The 19729-nt window shown below is 46.8% G+C and overlaps 1 protein-coding gene across 1 annotated transcript in view; it reads left to right on the top strand.

The window, feature by feature from the left end:
• The window catches only part of LOC147114388 (macrophage colony-stimulating factor 1 receptor-like), a 133117-nt gene that overhangs the window by 37240 nt on the left and 76148 nt on the right, over positions 1-19729 (top strand). Inside the window, exon 2 of the mRNA XM_085996057.1 lies at positions 12215-12339. Coding sequence (XP_085852183.1) covers positions 12215-12339 — 125 coding nt within the window. The remainder of the gene's footprint in view (positions 1-12214; positions 12340-19729) is intronic.

Below are 19729 nucleotides of genomic sequence, written 5' to 3'. Positions count from 1 at the left end.
CTCATTGGAGTTTAGAGGAATGAGAGGGGATCTTATTGAAACATATAAGATTCTGAAGGGGCTCGACAGGGTAGATGCTGAGAGGATGTTTCCCCTTGTGGGGGAATCTAGAACTAGGGGGCATAGATTCAGAATAATGGGGCACCCTTTTAAGACGGAGATGAGGAGGAATTTCTTCACTCAGAGGGTGGCGAATCTTTGGAATCCTCTACCCCAGAGAGCTGTGGAGGCGGAGTCATTGAATATATTCAAGGTGGAGATTGACAGATTTTTGAACGGTGAGGGAGTCGAGGGTTATGGGGAGCGGGCAGGGATGTGGAGTTGAGGCCAAGATCAGATCAGCCATGATCTCATTGAATGGTGGAGCCGGCTCGAGGGGCCGAATGGCCGACTCCTGCTCCTATTTCTTATGCTCTTCTTATGTTCCAGCTCATGCACTGAAACAAACACAAATATTACAGCAATAAATTCACTCAAACATCAGGGACAGATGTGTCGCTGAAATAGGAACACAAAATGGAACGCTAATCAGAGGATTTTACAGGGAAAGGGCTCGATTATGACTTTGTGCGATGGTGTCAAACGAGCGATCGGGAGTCGGCAGCCCATCACTCCCCATTTTCATTTCCATTGACTACTGAGGAAGGAGATACTTGCCCTAGAGGCGGTGCAACGAAGGTTCACTAGATTGATTCCTGGGATGAGAGGGTTGTCCTATGAGGAGAGATTGTGTAGAATGGGCCGATACTCTCTGGAGTTTAGAAGAATGAGAGGTGATCTCATTGAAACATATAAGATTCTGAGGGGGATTGACAGGGTAGATGCTGAGAGGCTGTTTCCCCCCTGGCTGGATGTTGGATGTTTATCTTTTTCCTTAATACAAGTTTGAGGGCGAGGAAATACTGAGACACCTGATTAATAATCTATATTGCACATAAGAATTAGGAGCAGGATTCGGCCATTCGGCCCCTCGAGCCTGCTCCGCCATTCAATAAGATCACGGTTGATTTTCGACCTCAACTCCACTTTCCCGCCCGATCTCCACATCCCTTGATTCCCCGAGAGTCCAAAAATCTATCGATCTCAGCCTTGAATATAGTCAATGACTGAGCCTCCACAGCCCTCTGGGGTAGAGAATTCCAAAGATTCACCACCCTCGGAGTGAAGAAATTTCTCCTCATCTCAGTCCTAAATGGCCGACCCCTTATCCTGAGACTGTGACCCCTGGTTCTAGACTCCCCAGCCAGGGGAAACATCCTCCCTGCATCTACCCTGTCAAGTCCTGTAAGAATTTTGTATGTTTCAATGAGATCACCTCTCATTCTTCTAAACTCTAGAGAATATAGGCCTAGCCTACTCAATCTCTCCTCATAGGACAATCCCCCCATCCCAGGAATCAGTCTGGTGAACCTTTGTTACACTCCCTCTATGGCACGTATATCCTTCCTCAGGCAAGGAGACCAAAACTGTCCACAATACTCCAGGTGTGGTCTCACCAGGGCCCTATATAATTGCAGTAAGACGTCTTTACTCTTATACTCAAATCCTCTTGTAATAAAGGCCAATATACCATTTGCTTTCCTAATTGCTTGCTGTACCTGCATGTTAACTTTCAGTGATTCGTGTACAAGGACACCCAGGTCCCTCTGAACACCAACATTTCCCAATCTCTCACCATTTAAAAAATACTCTGCTTTTCTATTTTTCCTACCAAAGTGGATAACTTCACATTTCTCCACATGATATTCCATTTGCCATGTTCTTGCCCACTCACTTAGCCTGTCTATATCCCCTTGAAGCCTCCTTGCATCCTCCTCACAACTTACATTCCCACCCAGCTTTGTATCATCAGCAAACTTGGATATATTACATTTGGTCCCCTCATCCAAATCATTGATATAGATTGTGAATAGCTGAGGCCCAAGCACTGATCCTTGCGGTACCCCACTAGTTACAGCCTGCCAACCCGAAAATGACCCGTTTATTCCTACTCTCTGTTTTCTGTCCGTTAACCAAACCTCAATCCATGCTAGTATATTACCCCACATCTCATGAGCCCTAATTTTGTTTAATAACGTCTTGTGTGGCACCTTATCGAATGCCTTTTGAAAATCCAAATACATCAAATGACACAAAGCTGGGTGAGCGTGTGTGCTGTGAGGAGGATGCCGAGAAACTCCAGTATGATTTGGACAGGTTGGGTGATTGGGCAGATGCATGTGGATAAATGTGAGGTTATCCACTTCAGTGGCAAAAACAGGAAGTCAGATTATTATCTGAATGGCAATAGATTGGGAGAAGGGGAAGTGCAACGAGACCTGGGTGTCCTTGTGCACCAGTCGCTGAAGGTAAGCATGCAGCAGGCGGTTAAGAAGGCAAATGGTATGTTGGCCTTCATAGCGAGAGGTTTCGAGTACAGGAACAAGGATGTCTTGCTGCAGTTGTACAGGGCCTTGGTGAGACCACACCTTGAGTATTGTGTGCAGTTTTGGTCGCCTTATCTGAGGAAGGATGTTCTTGCCATGGAGGGAGTGCAGCGAAGATTCACCAGACTGATACCTGGGATCGCAGGAATGACGTATGAGGAGAGATTGGATCAATTGGGCTTATACTCACTGGAGTTTAGAAGAATGAGAGCGGATTTCATTGAAACTTATAAAATTCTAACAGGACTAGACAGACTAGATGCAGGAAGGATGTTCCCGATGGCCAGGGAGTCCAGAACCATGGGTCACAGTCTAAAGATAAGGGGTAAGCCATTTAGGACAGAGATGAGGAGGAATTTCTTCACCCAGAGAGTGGTGAACCTGTGGAATTCTCTACCACAGAAGGCAGTTGAGGCCAATTCATTAAATATATTCAAGAAGGAGTTGGATATATTTCTTAAGGCTAAAGGGATCAAGGGATATGGGGAGAAGGCAGGGACAGGGTACTGAATTTGGCTGATCAGCCATGATCGCATTGAATGGCGGAGCAGGCTCGAGGGGCCGAATGGCCTACTCCTGCTCCTATCTTCTATGTTTCTCTGTTTCTATGTATCACATCCACTGGTTCCCCCTTATCTATTCTGCTAGTTACAACTTCAAAGAACTCTGAACTGATTTGTCAAACACGATTTCCCTTTCATAAGTCCATGTTGACTCTGCCCAATCGTATTATTATTTTCTAAGTGCCCTGTTACCATGTCTTTAATAATAGGTTCTAGCATTTTCCTTATTACTGATGTCAGGTTAACTGGTCTGTAGTTCCCAGTTTTCTCTCTCCCTCCTTTCTTAAAGAGTGGGTTTACATTTGCCACCTTCCAATCCACAGGAACCATTCTAGAATCTATGGAATTTTGGAAAATGACAACCAATGCATCCACTATTTCTATAGCCACCTCTTTCAAAACCCTACAACGATAATGGAGTTGTTGACTGTTCACGGCGATCAATCTCTATCAATGAGTCTACAACAGACCCAGACACGAGGCGAGGGAAACCCCCAGTGGTGGAGAGCTTTGGGAACCACAGGTCCAGAGTCACCTGTTCCTCCCGAGCTGGGCACCACGCTTTAGGAAGGACGTGACGGTTTTGGAGAGGGTGCAGAGAGATTTACCAGAATGGTTCCAGGGATGAGGGACTTCAGTTACGTGGAGAGACTGGAGAAGCTGGGGTTGTCCTTCTTAGAGCATAGAGTCATAGAGTCATAGAGTTATACAGCACAGAAAGAGGCCCTTTGGCCCATCGTGTCTGCGCCGTCCATCAATCCCTGTCCAGTCTAATCCCATTTTCCAGCATTTGGTCCATAGCCTTGTATGCAGTGGCATTTCAAGTGCTCATCCAAATGCTTCTTGAATGTTGTGAGGGTTCCTGCCTCTACCACCCTTTCAGGCAGTGAGTTCCAGATTCCAACCACCCTCTGGGTGAAAAAGTTCCTCCTCAAATCCCCTCTAAATCTCCTGCCCCTTACCCTGAATCTATGCCCCCTTGTTATTGACCCCCTACTAAGGGGAAAAGTTCCTCTTTATCTACCCTATCTATGCCCCTCATCATTTTGTACACCTCAATCAGGTCCCCCCTCAGCCTTCTTTGCTCCAAGGAAAACAACCCCAGCCTGTTTAGTCTTTCTTCATAGCTGAGGCGCTCCATCCCAGGTAACATCCTGGTGAATCTTCTCTGCACCCTCTCCAAAGCAATCCCATCCTTCCTATAGTGAGGCGACCAGAACTGCACACAGTACTCCAGCTGTGGCCTCACCAGCGTTTTGTACAGCTCCATCATAACCTCCCTGCTCTTATATTCTATGCCTCGGCTAATGAAGGCAAGTATCCCATATGCCTTTTTAACCACCTTATCTACCTGTTCCGCTGCCTTCAGGGATCTATGTACATGTACACCAAGGTCCCTCTGACCCTCTGTACTTCCTAGGGTCCTACCACTCATTGTGTATTCCCTTGCCTTATTTGTCCGTCCAAAATGCATCACCTCGCACTTTTCAGGGTTAAATTCCATTTGCCACTTTTCCGCCCATCTGACCAACCCGTTTATATCGTCCTGTAGCCTGAGGCTTTCCTCCTCGCAATTTACCACCCCACCAATTTTCGTGTCATCCGCGAACCTACTGATCATACCTTTTACATTCTCATCCAAATCATTTATGTAGATCACAAACAGCAAGGGACCCAGCACCGATCCCTGAGGTACCCCACTGGACACAGGCTTCCAGTCACAAAAGCAACCTTCGACCATCACCCTCTGCCTCCTGCCACTCAGCCAGTTTAGGATCCAACGCGCCAAGGCACCCTGGATCCCATGGGCTCTTACCTTCTTGACCAGTCTCCTATGCGGGACTTTGTCAAAAGCTTTGCTGAAGTCCATGTAAACCACATCCACAGCATTTCCCTCATCCACACACCTAGTCACCCCCTCGAAAAATTCAATCAGATTTGTCAGACATGATTTACCCTTGACAAAGCCATGCTGACTATCCCTGATTAATCCTTGCCTCTCCAAGTGGAGACTAATTTTGTCCCTCAGAATTTTTTCCAATAATTTCCCTACCACAGATGTTAGGCTCACTGGCCTGTAATTCCCTGGTTTATCCCTGCTACCCTTCTTGTATAATGGTACTACGTTAGCTGTTCTCCAGTCCTCTGGTACATCCCCTGTGGCCAGAGAGGTTCTGAAAATTTGTGTCAGAGCCCCTGCAATCTCCTCCTTTGCCTCATACAACAGCCTGGGATACATCCCGTCCGGGCCTGGGGATTTATCCACTTTTTGGCCTGCTAAAACTGCTAGTACCTCCTCCCTCTCGATGCTAATATGTTCAAGTATGTCACAGTCCCCTTGCCCGATTTCTATGTCTACATCGTCTTTCTCCATAGTGAACACAGATGCAAAAAATTCATTTAAAACCCCGCCTACATCATCTGGCTCTACACACAGATTGCCACTTTGGTCCCTAATGGGCCCTACCCTTTCCCTGGTTATCCTCTTGCCCTTAATATACTTATAAAACATCTTAGGATTTTCCTTTATTTTGCTCGCCAGTGTTATTTCATGGCCCCTCCTCGCCCTCCTAATTTCTTTTTTAAGTATGCCCCTGCACTTTTTATACTCCTCTAGGGCTTCCTCCGTCTTTAGTCTTTTGTAACTGCCAAAAGCCCCCCTTTTTTTCCTAATGCATTTTTGTATATCCCTTGTCATCCAAGGTTCCCTTTGCTTGTTGGTCCCACCCTTGACCTTTACAGGAACATGTTGGCGTTGTACTCTCTCTATTTCCCTTCTGAAAGTCTCCCACTGTTTTGATGTGGATTTTCCTATAAGTAGCTGCTCCCAGTCCACTTTGGCCAGATCCTGCCTTATCATATTAAAATCGACCTTCCCCCAATTTAGAACCCTTATTTCCGGGCCGTCTTTGTCTTTTTCCATGACCACCTTAAATCTCACCGAATTATGGTCACTGTCGCCAAAATGCTCTCCTACTGACACTTCCACCACTTGCCCGGCTACATTCCCTAGAATTAGGTCCAGTACCGCCCCCTCTCTTGTAGGACTTTCTACATGTTGGCTCAAAAAGCTCTCCTGGATGCACTTTAAGAATTCTGCACTCTCTAAGCCTTTCACACTCTGACTATCCCAATTAATATTGGGGAAGTTGAAATCCCCCACTATTATTACCCTATTATTTTCGCACTTCTCTGAGATTTGCCTACATATCTATTCCTCTACCTCCCCCTGACTGTTTGGGGGCCTATAGTACACTCCCAGCAAAGTGCTTGCCCCCTTTTTGTTTTTAAGTTCTACCCATATGGCCTCATTAGAGGAACCTGCTAATATATCATCCCTCCTTACAGCAGTAATTGACTTCTTAATTACTATTGCAACACCCCCTCCCCTTTTACACCCCCCTCTGTCTCGCCTGAAGATTCTATACCCCGGAATATTGAGCTGCCAGTCCTGACCCTCCCTCAACCATGTCTCCGTGATAGCAACAATATCGTACTCCCATGTGTTCAACAACAACTTCAGTTCATCCACCTTGTTTGCAAGACTCCTTGCATTAAAATAAATGCCTTCCAGCCTTGCCATATTCCCTTTTGCCTTCCCATATTTGCTCTGCCTTCCCAGCTGACTTGTTTTTTCCTCCGTATTTGGCTGTAAATCACCCCCTACTATAGCTCCACTCTGTATCCCATCCCCCTGCCAAGTTAGTTTAAACCCCCCCCAGCAGTGCTAGCAAACCTCCCCGCAAGGATATTGGTTACTCTCTGGTTCAGGTGTAAACCGTCCAACTTGTACAAGTCCCACCTTTCCCAGAAGCAGACCCAGTGATCCAGGAAACTAAAGCCCTCCCTCCTGCACCATCCCTTTAGCCACGCATTCATCTGTTCTATCTTCCTATTCCTATACTCACTAGCACGTGGCACCGGGAGTAATCCAGAGATTACAACCTTTGAGGTCCTGCTCTTTAATCTTCCACCTAGCTCCCTAAATTCTTGCTGCAGGACCTCATCCCTCTTTTTACCTATGTCGCTGGTACCAATGTGGACCACGACCTCTGGCTGTTCACCCTCCCCCTCCAGAATGCCCTGCAGCCGCTCAGTGACATCCTTGACCCTGGCACCAGGGAGGCAACAAACCATCCTGGATTCACGTCTACGGCCACAGAAATGCCTATCTGTTCCCCTTACTATAGAATCCCCTACCACTATTGCTCTCCCACTCTTTTTCCTCCCTTCCTGGGCAGCAGGAGCACCCCCAGTGCCAGGAAGTTGGCTGCTGCTGCCTTCCCCTGGTGAGTCATCCCCCTCAACAGTATCCAAATTGGTATACCTGTTTGAGAGGGGAATGGTCACAGGGGTCTCCTGCACTACCTGCCTGCTTCTATTGCTCCGCCTGGTGGTCACCCATTTCCTTTCTTCCTGTGCAGCCCTTACCTGCGGTGTGACCAACTCACTAAACGTGTTATCCACGTCCCTCTCAGCATCGTGAATGCTCCACAACCCATCCACCTGCAGCTCCAGCGCCTCAATGCGGTCTGCTAGTAGCTGCAGCTGGATGCATTTCCGGCACACGTGGTCATCAGGGGCACCGGCAGTGTCCCTGAATTCCCACATAGAGCAAGAGGAGCATAACACGGGGCTGGGCTCTCCTGGCATGACTTACCCTTTAATTAATTTAAATTAATTCACTATCACCAATTAAAGATATTTCTAAGGAGCTTGTATAGTCTACCAACAGTCCCTGCTACACCAGAAAAGACCCTAGTAACTATAAGCTACAGAGTTAAAGTTTAAAAAAGAGAAATACTCACCACCCAATCACTTACCTGCTCCCTGGTGACGTCACACTCTGATTACTTTTTACCTCTCTCCCCGCTGCTGAGTTGGTGTGCCTCGCTGCTTGCGCCGGTTTTTATGCCGGGCTCCGCCTCACCTCGCTCCCTGGTCCGAACTGGTCGGGCCTCGCTGCTTGCGCCGGTTTTTATGCCGGGCTCCGCCTCACCTCGCTCCCTGGTCCGAACTGGTCGGGCCTCGCTGCTTGCGCCGGTTTTTATGCCGGGCTCCGCCTCACCTCGCTCCCTGGTCCGAACTGGTCGGGCCTCGCTGCTTGCGCCGGTTTTTATGCCGGGCTCCGCCTCACCTCGCTCCCTGGTCCGAACTGGTCGGGCCTCGCTGCTTGCGCCGGTTTTTATGCCGGGTTCTGCCTCACCTCGCTCCCTGGTCCGATGGCATGGCAGAGAAGGCTAAGAGGAGATTTGATAGAGGTGTTCAAAATCTTGAAGGGTTTAGATAGAGTAAATAAAGAGAAAGTGTTTCTAATGGCTGAAGGATCGATAACCAGAGGGCACAGATTTAAGGTGATTGGCAAAAGAACCAGAGGCGACAGGAGGAAAAACTTTTTTTACGCAATGAGTGGTTAGGATTTGGAATGTGCCGACTGATAGATGGTGGAAACAGATTCAATAGTGGCCTTCAAAAGGGAATTGGATAAATACTTGAAGGAGAAAAAATTGCTGGGATATGGGGAAAGAGCGGGGGAGTGGGACTGACTGGATTGCTCTTCGAAAGAGCCGGCACAGACTCGATGGGCCGAATGGCCTCCTACTGTGCTGTACTGTTCTATGATTCTATGATAATCTGCTTTTTTTAGTGATGTTGATTGAGGGATAAATATTGGCTCAGGGCGCCGAGGAGAAATCCCCCTGCTTGTCTTCGAATAGTGTCCGTGGGATCTTTCCTGTCCACCTGAGAGAGCAGATGGGGCATCGGTTGAGCACTAGACACCCGGTGAGATAAAATAAAAGTGGTCCCTCCTACCCATCCTTTCCCTTTCCCCACAAACTAATGGAGACAGACACAAATCCTGTGGAGCCTCGTTCACTTTCAGTCTTGGTTGGCTGAGGAGACCTTCTGAAGAATTGGAGTCGCTCCGCGATGATTTTCTTGCAGGATCCTTCAGGTGTGGAAGGGATCTGCCTGTCACAAAGGTTCACAAAGTCCCGTCCAAAACTTTATATTCTCAGTCCCCTCATCCTTTCCCGCAACAAATCTCTCTCCAGCTTCCTGTTGAATTTGCCAACACTGTCCACTCACTCCCAGGACAGTCTATCCCCCCACATTCCCATCCCTACCTCACTCCCAGGACAGTCTCTCCCTCCACATTCCCATCCCTACCTCACTCCCAGGACAGTCTAACCCTCCACATTCCCATCCCTACTTCACTCCCAGGACAGTCTCTCCCTCCACATTCCCATCCCTACCTCACTCCCAGGACAGCCTAACCCCCCACATTCCCATCCCTACCTCACTCCCAGGACAGTCTAACCCCCCACATTCCCATCCCTACCTCACTCCCAGGACAGTCTAACCCTCCACATTCCCATCCCTACCTCACTCCCAGGACAGTCTAACCCCTCACATTCCCATCCCTACCTCACTCCCAGGACAGTCTAACCCTCGACATTCCCATCCCTACCTCACTCCCAGGACAGTCTATCCCCCCACATTCCCATTCCTACCTCACTCCCAGGACAGTCTATCTCCCCACATTCCCATCCCTACCTCACTCCCAGGACAGTCTATCCCCCCACATTCCCATTCCTACCTCACTCCCAGGACAGTCTATCCCCCCACATTCCCATCCCTACCTCACTCCCAGGACAGTCTATCTCCCCACATTCCCATCCCTACCTCACTCCCAGGACAGTCTATCTCCCCACATTCCCAATCCCTACCTCAATCCCAGGACAGTCTATCCCTCCACATTCCCATCCCTACCTCACTCCCAGGACAGTCTAACCCTCCACATTCCCATCCCTACCTCACTCCCAGGACAGTCTATCCCCCCACAGTCCCATCCCTACCTCACTCCCAGGACAGTCTATCCTTCCACATTCCCATCCCTACCTCACTCCCAGGACAGTCTATCCCCCCACATTCCCATCCCTACCTCAATCCCAGGGCAGTCTATCCCCCCACATTCCCATCCCTACCTCACTCCCAGGCCAGTCTCTCCCTCCACATTCCCATCCCTACCTCACTCCCAGGACAGTCTATCTCCCCACATTCCCAATCCCTACCTCACTCCCAGGACAGTCTATCCCCCCACATTCCCAATCCCTACCTCACTCCCAGGACAGTCTATCTCCCCACATTCCCAATCCCTACCTCACTCCCAGGACAGTCTATCTCCCCACATTCCCAATCCCTACCTCACTCCCAGGACAGTCTATCCCCCCACATTCCCAATCCCTCCCTCACTCCCAGGACAGTCTATCCCTCCACATTCCCATCCCTACCTCACTCCCAGGACAGTCTATCCCCCACATTCCCAATCCCTACCTCACTCCCAGGACAGTCTATCCCTCCACATTCCCATCCCTACCTCACTCCCAGGACAGTCTATCCCCCACATTCCCAATCCCTACCTCACTCCTAGGAAAGTCTTTCCCCCCCACATTCCCAATCTCTACCTCATTCCCAGGACAGTCTATCCCCTCACATTCCCATCACTACCTCACTCCGCGCAAAGCAATCAACTCAAAATCAGTTCCCTCTTCTGAGCTCGAGTCCGATTTATTGGGGTTCATTTTATCGACACCCTTTGGACTCTGGCTATGCTCTCCACTTCTTGTTGAAACTTTGTTAGAATGCTTTAAGATGATTTAAAAGCTCAAGCAATCCCATCATCCTTTCGCTTAGGGTTATGGAATTATATTAATAGTGGAGCAAAGGGAAAATCTTAGACTTGCCTCCAGTATTGAACAACGGACAGTTTGGAAACACAAGGACACAGATTGATAAACACCCAGGTCGCGAAGAAGGCTCACACACTGATAAGAGACTAGTTGCTAAGACACCACATTGCAGAGTAAGAGATACGGTTTGGCCGACGCACTTACAGAAAAACAAGCTTGTGGGACAAAGACAAGGGCTGAAAGATTAAAAGCTGGATAAACAACTAAACGTGTGGCTTCAGCAAACGGCATCTGCGCTGTTGTGTTATGGGTAGATGAAGCTCAAGGCAGCCAAATGGTTTAAGAATGGGACATTGTGATATCCGAGTGGTAAGGTCCGAAACTGAGATAAGCGAGATCTTAAGGAACAAAACCCAACTGTTTATTACACAGTGTAGCAGAGAAACATCTCTTACAGGCTGCAAGCGAAACACACACTTCTTACTGCACGAGCACCAAGATGGAGGATTCACCTCTGAGTCATACCCATAATGCAATGCCACATTACCATACTAACTGGTGTACCAAGACATTACCTTAAACACTGGTGAATATGATCCCTTAATCTTTGGCTCCATCTGGTGGATAACTTAAACATTACATCCCAGATTACTATAGACATGTTCCTTGTATGAGTCAGATAAACGTCTCGTGGGCAGGTGGAAGCCCACAGTCACGCTGGCGGCCAAGAGGGATCACCCCAGGCCTGAGGAACAGGGTGTGTTATTGGCATGTCATCTTATAACAACAACTTGTATTTGTATAGCACCTTTAACATAGCAAAACGTCCCCAGGTGCTTCACAGGAGCGTTATCAATAAAAAACAATTGACAAAAAAAAAGAACATTTTGGCACCAACCCACACAAGGAGGTCTCAGGCCAGCTTGGTCAGAGAGGGAGGTTTTAAGGAGCGTCTTAGAGGAGGAGGGAGAGGCAGAGAGGTTTAGGGAGGGAATTCCAGAGCTTAGGGCCCAGGCAGCTGAAGGCACGGCCGCCAATGGTGGAGCGATGGAAATCGGGGGATGCTCAAGAGGGCAGAATTGGTGGAGCGAAGAGGTCTCGGAGGGTTGTGGGGCTAGATAGGGAGATAGGGAGGGGCGGGGCCATGGAGGGATTGGAAAACAAGGATGAGAATTTTTTAATTGAGGCGTTGTCAGACTGGGAGTCAATGTAGGTCAGCGAGCACAGGGGGTGATGGGTGAACGGGACTGGGTGCGAGTTGGGACACGGGGCAGCAGAGTTTTGGATGAGCTGAAGTTTACGGAGGGTGCACTGTGGGAGACCGGACAGGAGAGCGTTGGAATAGTCGAGTCTAGAGGTAACGCTGTAGAACAGTTATATAAAATCTAACAATGTTATTGGTTAATGTAATAAAGCTGGTTATTAGAAAAACCACTCGTGCATGAATCACAAGCAGAGTTATTGTCGCCGGACTAACAACCCTTTGTAACGGTAACCACGGGGAAATCTGCTAACAACCTTTCATTTTCAGAGTTGCAGATTGAACTCGACACCAGGGAGCTGGTGAGACTGAAAGGCGAGAACTTTTCGATTAGCTGCTCTGCAGAATCTAATTCCTTGTTCCTGTCCGTGAACTGGATTCACCCACGAGGCTCCGTAAGTCAGACATTTACTTATACTTTCTTTTTTAAGCAGTTCCGTTTTATTTTATTTCCAGCTTGCATTCGTGTCCGCTCGATCTGGTCGTCGAATCGATCAGTCGCACTTTGTGAGCTCGTTGGTTGCTGTGGAAGGGTGAGTTGGACGAGGCCGAACGCCCTCACTCACCCCCTGACTCGGTCTGTCTAATCAGAGTAAAGAGTGCGACCCGTGGCACAATTGATGGGATGTGTCCCAGGCTGCTGTGTGAGGCAAGGGAGGAGATTGCAGGGGCTCTGACACAAATTTTCAGAACCTCTCTGGCCACAGGGGAGGTGCCAGAGGACTGGAGGACAGCTAACGTAGTACCGTTGTTCAAGAAGGGTAGTAGGGATAAACCAGGGAATTACAGGCCAGTGAGCCTAACATCAGTGGTAGGGAAATTATTGGAAAAAATTCTGAGGGACAGAATTAGTCTCTACTTGGAGAGGCAAGGATTAATCAGGGATAGTCAGCATGGCTTTGTCAGGGGGAGATCATGTCTAACCAATTTGATTGAACTTTTCGAGGGGGTGACTAGGTGTGTGGATGAGGGTAGTGCAGTTGATGTCGTCTACATGGACTTCAGTAAGGCTTTTGACAAAGTCCCACATGGGAGATTGGTCAAGAAGGTAAGAGCCCATGGGATCCAGGGCAATTTGGCACGTTGGATGCAAAATTGGCTTAGTGGCAGGAGGCAGAGGGTGATGGTCGAAGGTTGTTTTTGTGACTGGAAGCCTGTGTCCAGTGGTGTACCGCAGGGATCGGTGCTGGGTCCTTTGCTGTTTGTAGTGTACGTTAATGATTTAGAAAAGAATGTAGGAGGTATGATCAGTAAGTTCACAGATGACATGAAAATTAGAATATAAGAGCAGGGAGGTTATGATGGAGCTGTACAAAACGCTAGTTAGGCCACAGCTGGAATACTGTGTGCAGTTCTGGTCACCACACTATAGGAGGGATGTGATTGCATTGGAGAGGGTGCAGAGGAGATTCACCAGGATGTTACCTGGGCTGCAACGCTTCAGATATGAAGAGAGACTGGACAGACTGGGGTTGTTTTCCTTAGAGCAGAGAAGGCTGAGGGGGAACCTGATTGAGGTGTACAAAATTATGAGGGGCATAGATAGGGTAGATAGAAACATAGAAACATAGAAGATAGGAGCAGGAGTAGGCCATTCGGCCCCTCGAGCCTGCTCCACCATTCAATGAGATCATGGCTGATCATCCAAATTCAGTACCCTGTCCCTGCCTTCTCCCCATATCCCTTGATCCCTTTAGCCTTAAGAAATATATCCAACTCTTTCTTGAATATATTTAATGAACTGGCCTCCACTGCCCTCTGTGGCAGAGAATTCCACAGGTTCACCACTCCCTGGGTGAAGAAATTCCTCCTCATTTCAGTCCTAAATGGCTTACCCCTTATCCTTAGACTATGACCCCTGGTTCAGGACTCCCCGGCCATCAGAAACATCCTTCCTGCATCTAGTCTGTCCAGGCCTGACAGAATTTTACAGGTTTCGATGAGATCCCCTCTCATTCTTCTAAACTCCAGTGAGTATAAGCCCAATCGACACAATCTCTCCTCATACGTCATTCCTGCCATCCCAGGTATCAACCTGGTGAATCTTCGCTGCACTCCTTCCATGGCAAGAACATCCTTCCTCAGGTAAGGCGACCAAAACTGCACACAATACTCAAGGTGCGGTCTCACCAAGGCCCTGTACAACTGTAGCAAGACATCCTTGTTCCTGTACTCGAACCCTCTCGCTACGAAGGCCAACATACCATTTGCCTTCTTAACCACCTGCTGCACCTGCATGCTTACCTTCAGCGACTGGTGCACAATAACACCCAGGTCTCTTTGCACTTCCCCTTCTCCCAATCTATTGCCATTCAAATAATAATCTGCCTTCCTGTTTTTGCCACCAAAGTGGATAACCTCACATTTATCCACATTATAGTGCATTTGCCATGTTTCTGCCCAGTCACCCAACCTGTCCAAATCGTACTGGAGTTTCACAACATCCTCCTCGCAACATACCCTCCCACCCAGCTTTGTGTCATCTGCAAATTTGGAGATATTACATCCAATTCCCTCGTCCAGATCATTAATATATATTGTGAACAGCTGGGGTCCTAGGACCGATCCTTGCGGTACCCCACGAGTCACTGCCTGCCACTCGGAAAAAGACCCGTTTATTCCAACTCTTTGCTTCCTGTCTGCCAACCAGTTCTCTATCCAAGTCAATACCTTGCCCCCAATCCCATGTGCCTTAATTTTGCACGCTAATCTCTTATGCTGGACCTTATCGAAAGCCTTCTGAAAGTCCAAATACACCACATCCACTGGTTCTCCCTTCTCTATTTTACCAGTTACATCCTCAAAAAATTCCAGTAGATTAGTCAAGCATGATTTACCTTTTGTAAATCCATGTAGACTTTGTCCGATCCTGTCACTGCTTTCCAAGTGCTCTGCTATTACATCTGTTATAATAGACTCTAGCATTTTCCCCACTACCGATGTCAGGCTTACCAGTCTATAATTCCCCGCTTTTTCTCTACCACCTTTTTTGAATAGTGGGGTAACATTAGCTACCCTCCATGGGTACTGTTCCAGAGCCTATCGAGTTCTGGAAGATGACCAGCAATGCATCTACTATTTCTAGGGCCACTTCCTTAAGTACCCCAGGGTGTAGATTATCAGGCCCTGGGGATTTATCGGCCTTCAGTCCCATCAATTTTCCTAACACCATTTCCCTACAAATACTGATTTCTTTCAGTTCCACCCTTTCATCAGACCCTCTGTTCCCCGGCATCTCTGGGAGGTTATTTGTGTCCTCCTTTGTGAAGACAGAACCAAAATATGTATTTAGTTGGACTGCCATTTCTTTGTTCCTCATTATAAATTCCCCTGATTCTGACTGCAAGGGACCTACGCTTGACTTCATCAATCTTTTTCTCTTCACATATGTATAAAAGCTTTTACAGTCAGTTTTTATGTTCCCTGAAAGCTTACTCTCATATTCTATTTTCCCTTTCTTAATTAATCCTTTTGTCCTCCTTTGTTGAATCCTAAACTGCTCCCAATGCTCAGGATTATTGCTTTTTCTGGCCAATTTATATGTCCTCTCCTTGGATCTTATGCTATCCCTAATTTCCCTTGTTAGCCACAGTTGAGTCACCTTTTTTGTTTTATTTTTATGCCAAATTGGGATGAACAAATTCTGTAGCTCATCCGTTCGGTCTTTGAATGTTTGCCATTGCCTATCCACCGTCAACCCTTTGAGTGCCATTCCCCAATCAACCCTACCCAACTCGCTCCTCAGACCATCATAGTTTCCTTTATTTAAATTGAGGACCCTAGTCTCTGAGTCAACTACTTCATTCTCCATCTTAATGAAGAATTCGATCATATTATGATCGCTCCAACCCAAGGCGCCTCGTACAACAAGATTGCTAATTAATCCTTTCTCGTTACATAATACCCAGTCTAAGATGGCCTGATCTCTGGTTGGTTCCTCGACATATTGGTCCAGGAAACCATCCCGTAAACACTCCAGGAATTCCTCCTCCGCAGTATTGTTACTAATTTGGTTGGCCCAATCTATATGTAGATTAAAGTCACCCATGATGACTGCCGTGCCCTTATTGCACGCTTCTTTAATTTCCCTTTTAATGCCATCCCCAAACTCCGCCTTACTGTTTGGAGGTCTATATACCACTCCCACTAATGTTTTTTTCCCCTTAGTATTTCTCAATTCTACCCATACAGATTCCACATCATCAGAGCTAATATCCTTCATTACAATTGTGTTAATCCCTTCTTTAACCAGTAATGCTACCCCACCTCTCTTTCCTTTTTGCCTATCTTTCCTGAATATTGAATACCCCTGGATGTTGAGCTCCCAGTCTTGGCCAACTTTGAGCCACGTTTCCGTAATCCCAACCAAATCGTATTCGTTTACCTCTATTTGCGCAGCCAATTCATCCACCTTATTACAAATGCTCCTCGCATTAAGACACAAAGCCTTCAGGCTTGTTTTGTTAATGCTCTTAGACCTATTAGAATTATTATTTACTGTGGCCACTGTAATGACCAATAACATGTCATTCTATAGTGGGCACTAGGTGGAGCCGTAGAGCTGTATATAGCTGTATGTATAAGACTACACTACCCAGCTGTATGTATATTAAGACTACATTACCCATGAGGCACTAGGCTACCCACAAGGCAACAGTCAAGCTGGAAGCCTCTACAGATACTGTACCTAGTCCACATGTGCTCAATAAAAGTGTCTGGCAAAAGCTTGCTGTGTTCATAATAAGAATGTCTATTTATTAATGAACATAAGATGGTACCAGGATGGTGAAGATCTGCTGAAAATTGTGAAAAGCGAAATGGAGAATTTGAAGCCACCAGAGCGTTTGAAACTCACAGGAAAAATCGACTACAATTGGCAGACTTTTAAACAACAATTCGAACTCTACATTGCAGCCATCGGATTCGGTACGAAGCCAGACGCAAGGAAGATAGCGTTGCTGCTTACGGTTGCAGGCCCACAGGCGATAGAGGTATTTAATACATTTGTATTTAATCCAGAGGAGAACAGAGAAAAATTAGAAGATGTGCTAAAAAAAATTTGATGCACATTGCTCTCCCAAAAAGAATGAGACCTATGAAAGATACATCTTCCGTTCTCGGGCACAGCAACAAAATGAGACTTTTGATAGCTTTATAACTGATCTGAAACTGAAAGCACAGACATGTAATTTCTCTGAGCTCAAAGCATCCATGATTCATGACCAGATTGTGTTTGGTATTCATGATAAAAAAGCCAGGGAACGTCTGTTGAGAGAAACCGAACTAAATTTGGAAAATGTGGTGAAAATATGCTAAGCCAGCGAGCTAGCTCGAAAGCACGCGAAGACTTTCAGTGAAATCAATAATGATGCGGTTGTAATGAGTGATAATGCTGCTGTCGGTGCTGTGTCCTATAAGGGGAAGAAACATGGGCAGAACAGAAATGAAAAGCAATCGGAGGATGAAATTTTTAATTGTAAACGCTGTGGTTACAAACACCAGTTAAGACAATGCCCAGCGTTTGGAAAAATGTGCACAAAGTGTAATGGAAAGAATCACTTTGCCAAACAATGCTTTTCAAAAGTAAAAACAACGAAAGGGCAACAAGTTAATGTGATTGAGGACACTGATTTAAGTGAGACATTTTTTGTAGGAATGGTGTCATGTGACGATATCAAAAAAGATACAGAAAATGTGCAGCCCTCAGAAATGGACAATGCTGAACATAAAGTCAATGCAGTAAAAGTGGACAAATGGATGATCCCACTGCAGATAAATGGAGCATTAGTTACATTGAAACTGGACACTGGGGCAAAAGCAAACTTAATCAGTATGAGTGACATAAAAAATATGAAAGAAAAGCCCAAAATACAGAAAAAGTCAGTACTACTGAAGAGCTATAATGGACAGAAAATAGATAGCTTACGTGTATGCAGACTTAAAGTGACAGTCAAAGACAAAGTGCATCATCTCATGTTTTCTGTTGTGGCTGAAAGACTTGATTCGATACTAGGTGACAAAGCTTGTGAAGACTTAGAACTGGTCAAGAGAGTCTACCGTATAAACTGTGCCATCAGCAGACCAGATGACTCAGGTGATGAAGCAGAGAGCCCATCAAGGATGAAAAGGCCAAAGGGTATCCATGTCTTCAAAAAGCCTAGTTTCTCCAAGAAGAAAGAAAAAGACTTTAAGGTCAAAGAGAAGCCAAAGGAAGAAAAGCACAAAGAGGAAAAACACAAGGAGAAAAAGTCCAAAGATATAACCGCAGCAGATGTTGTTAAGCAGTGGAAAGAGAAAAAGAAAAAGAAGAAGCCTGCACCAGAGCAGGAAGCAGTTCCGGTGGATACTCCTTCTTCCCTCAGGCCAATCTTTGGTGTTCCATTAGCCGAGGCTGCTGAGAGGACTATGCTGTATGATGGGATCCAGCTGCCAGCAGTTTTTCGAGAGTGCATTGACTACATTGGGAGTTATGGCATGAAGAGTGAAGGAAACACTGAAACCCTCTCCAAGCAAAGATCGCAAGGAGACCTCAATCTATACAAGAGCAGATCGATGACAATGCCGCAACTGTATCTTGTCATTCACCGCCAGAACAATCTCATGAAACATAGAAACATAGAGATAGGAACAGGAGTAGGCCATTCGGCCCTTCGAGCCTGCTCCGCCATTCAATGAGATCATGGCTGATCTTCGTCTGAGATCATAGCTGATCTTACCAGTTCAGTACCCCGTCCCCGCCTTTTCTCCGTAACCCTTAATCCCCTTAGCCTTCAGAAATATATCCAATTCTCTCTTGAAAATATTTATTGAATTAGCCTTCACAGCCCTCTGTGGCAGGGAATTCCACAGGCTCACCACTCTTTGAGTGAAGAAATTCTTCCTCATCTCTGTTTTAAATGATTTGCCCGCTATTTTTAGACTGTGGCCCCTGGTTCTGTGCTCCCCGGCCATTGGAAACATTCTCTCTGAATTCAGCCTGTCCAGGCCTGCCATAATTTTATATGTTTCGATGAGATCCCCTCTCAATCTTCTAAACTCCAGTGAGTACAAGCCCAAACTATTTAATCTCTCTTCGTAGGTCATTCCCGCCATTCCAGGTATCAGCCTGGTGAATCGCCGTTGCACTCTTTCCATGGCAAGAACATCCTTCCGCAGATGGGGCGACCAAAACTGTACACAATACTCCAGATGCGGTCTCACCAGCACCTTGTACAGCTGTAGTAAGGTATCCCTATTCCTATACTCGAACCCCCTTGATATGAAGGCCAACATACCATTTGCCTTCTTAATCGCCTGTTGCACCTGCATGCTCTCCTTCAGTGACTGGTGCACAAGAACACCCAGGTCCCTCTGCACTTCCCCATCTCCCAATCTATTGCCATTTAGATAATAATCTACCCTCCTGTTTTTACCCCCAAAGTGGATAACCTCGCATTTATCCACATTATAGTGCATCTGCCACGTATCCGCCCATTCCCCCAACCTGTCCAAATCGCACTGTAGCCTCCTGACATCCTCATCAGAGCCCACCCCTCCTCCTAGTTTAGTGTCGTCAGCGAATTTGGAAATATTGCATCCAATTCCCTGATCCAGATCATTTATATATATTGTGAACAGCTGGGGTCCCAGGACAGATCCTTGCGGCACCCCGCTGGTCACTGCCTGCCACTCCGAAAACGAGCCGTTTATTCCAACTCTCTGTTTTCTATCCGCCAGCCAGTTCTCTATCCACGTTAATACTTTGCCCCCAATCCCATGAGCCTTAATTTTGCATGATAATCTTTT

The sequence above is a fragment of the Somniosus microcephalus genome, chromosome 8 (genome assembly GCF_052327205.1).
Source record: "Somniosus microcephalus isolate GS21.2 chromosome 8, FLI_Smic_1.0, whole genome shotgun sequence".
Lineage (NCBI taxonomy): Eukaryota > Metazoa > Chordata > Chondrichthyes > Squaliformes > Somniosidae > Somniosus > Somniosus microcephalus.
The sequence above is the reverse complement of the archived record's forward strand: the minus strand, read 5'-3'. Positions and strand labels throughout refer to the sequence as shown.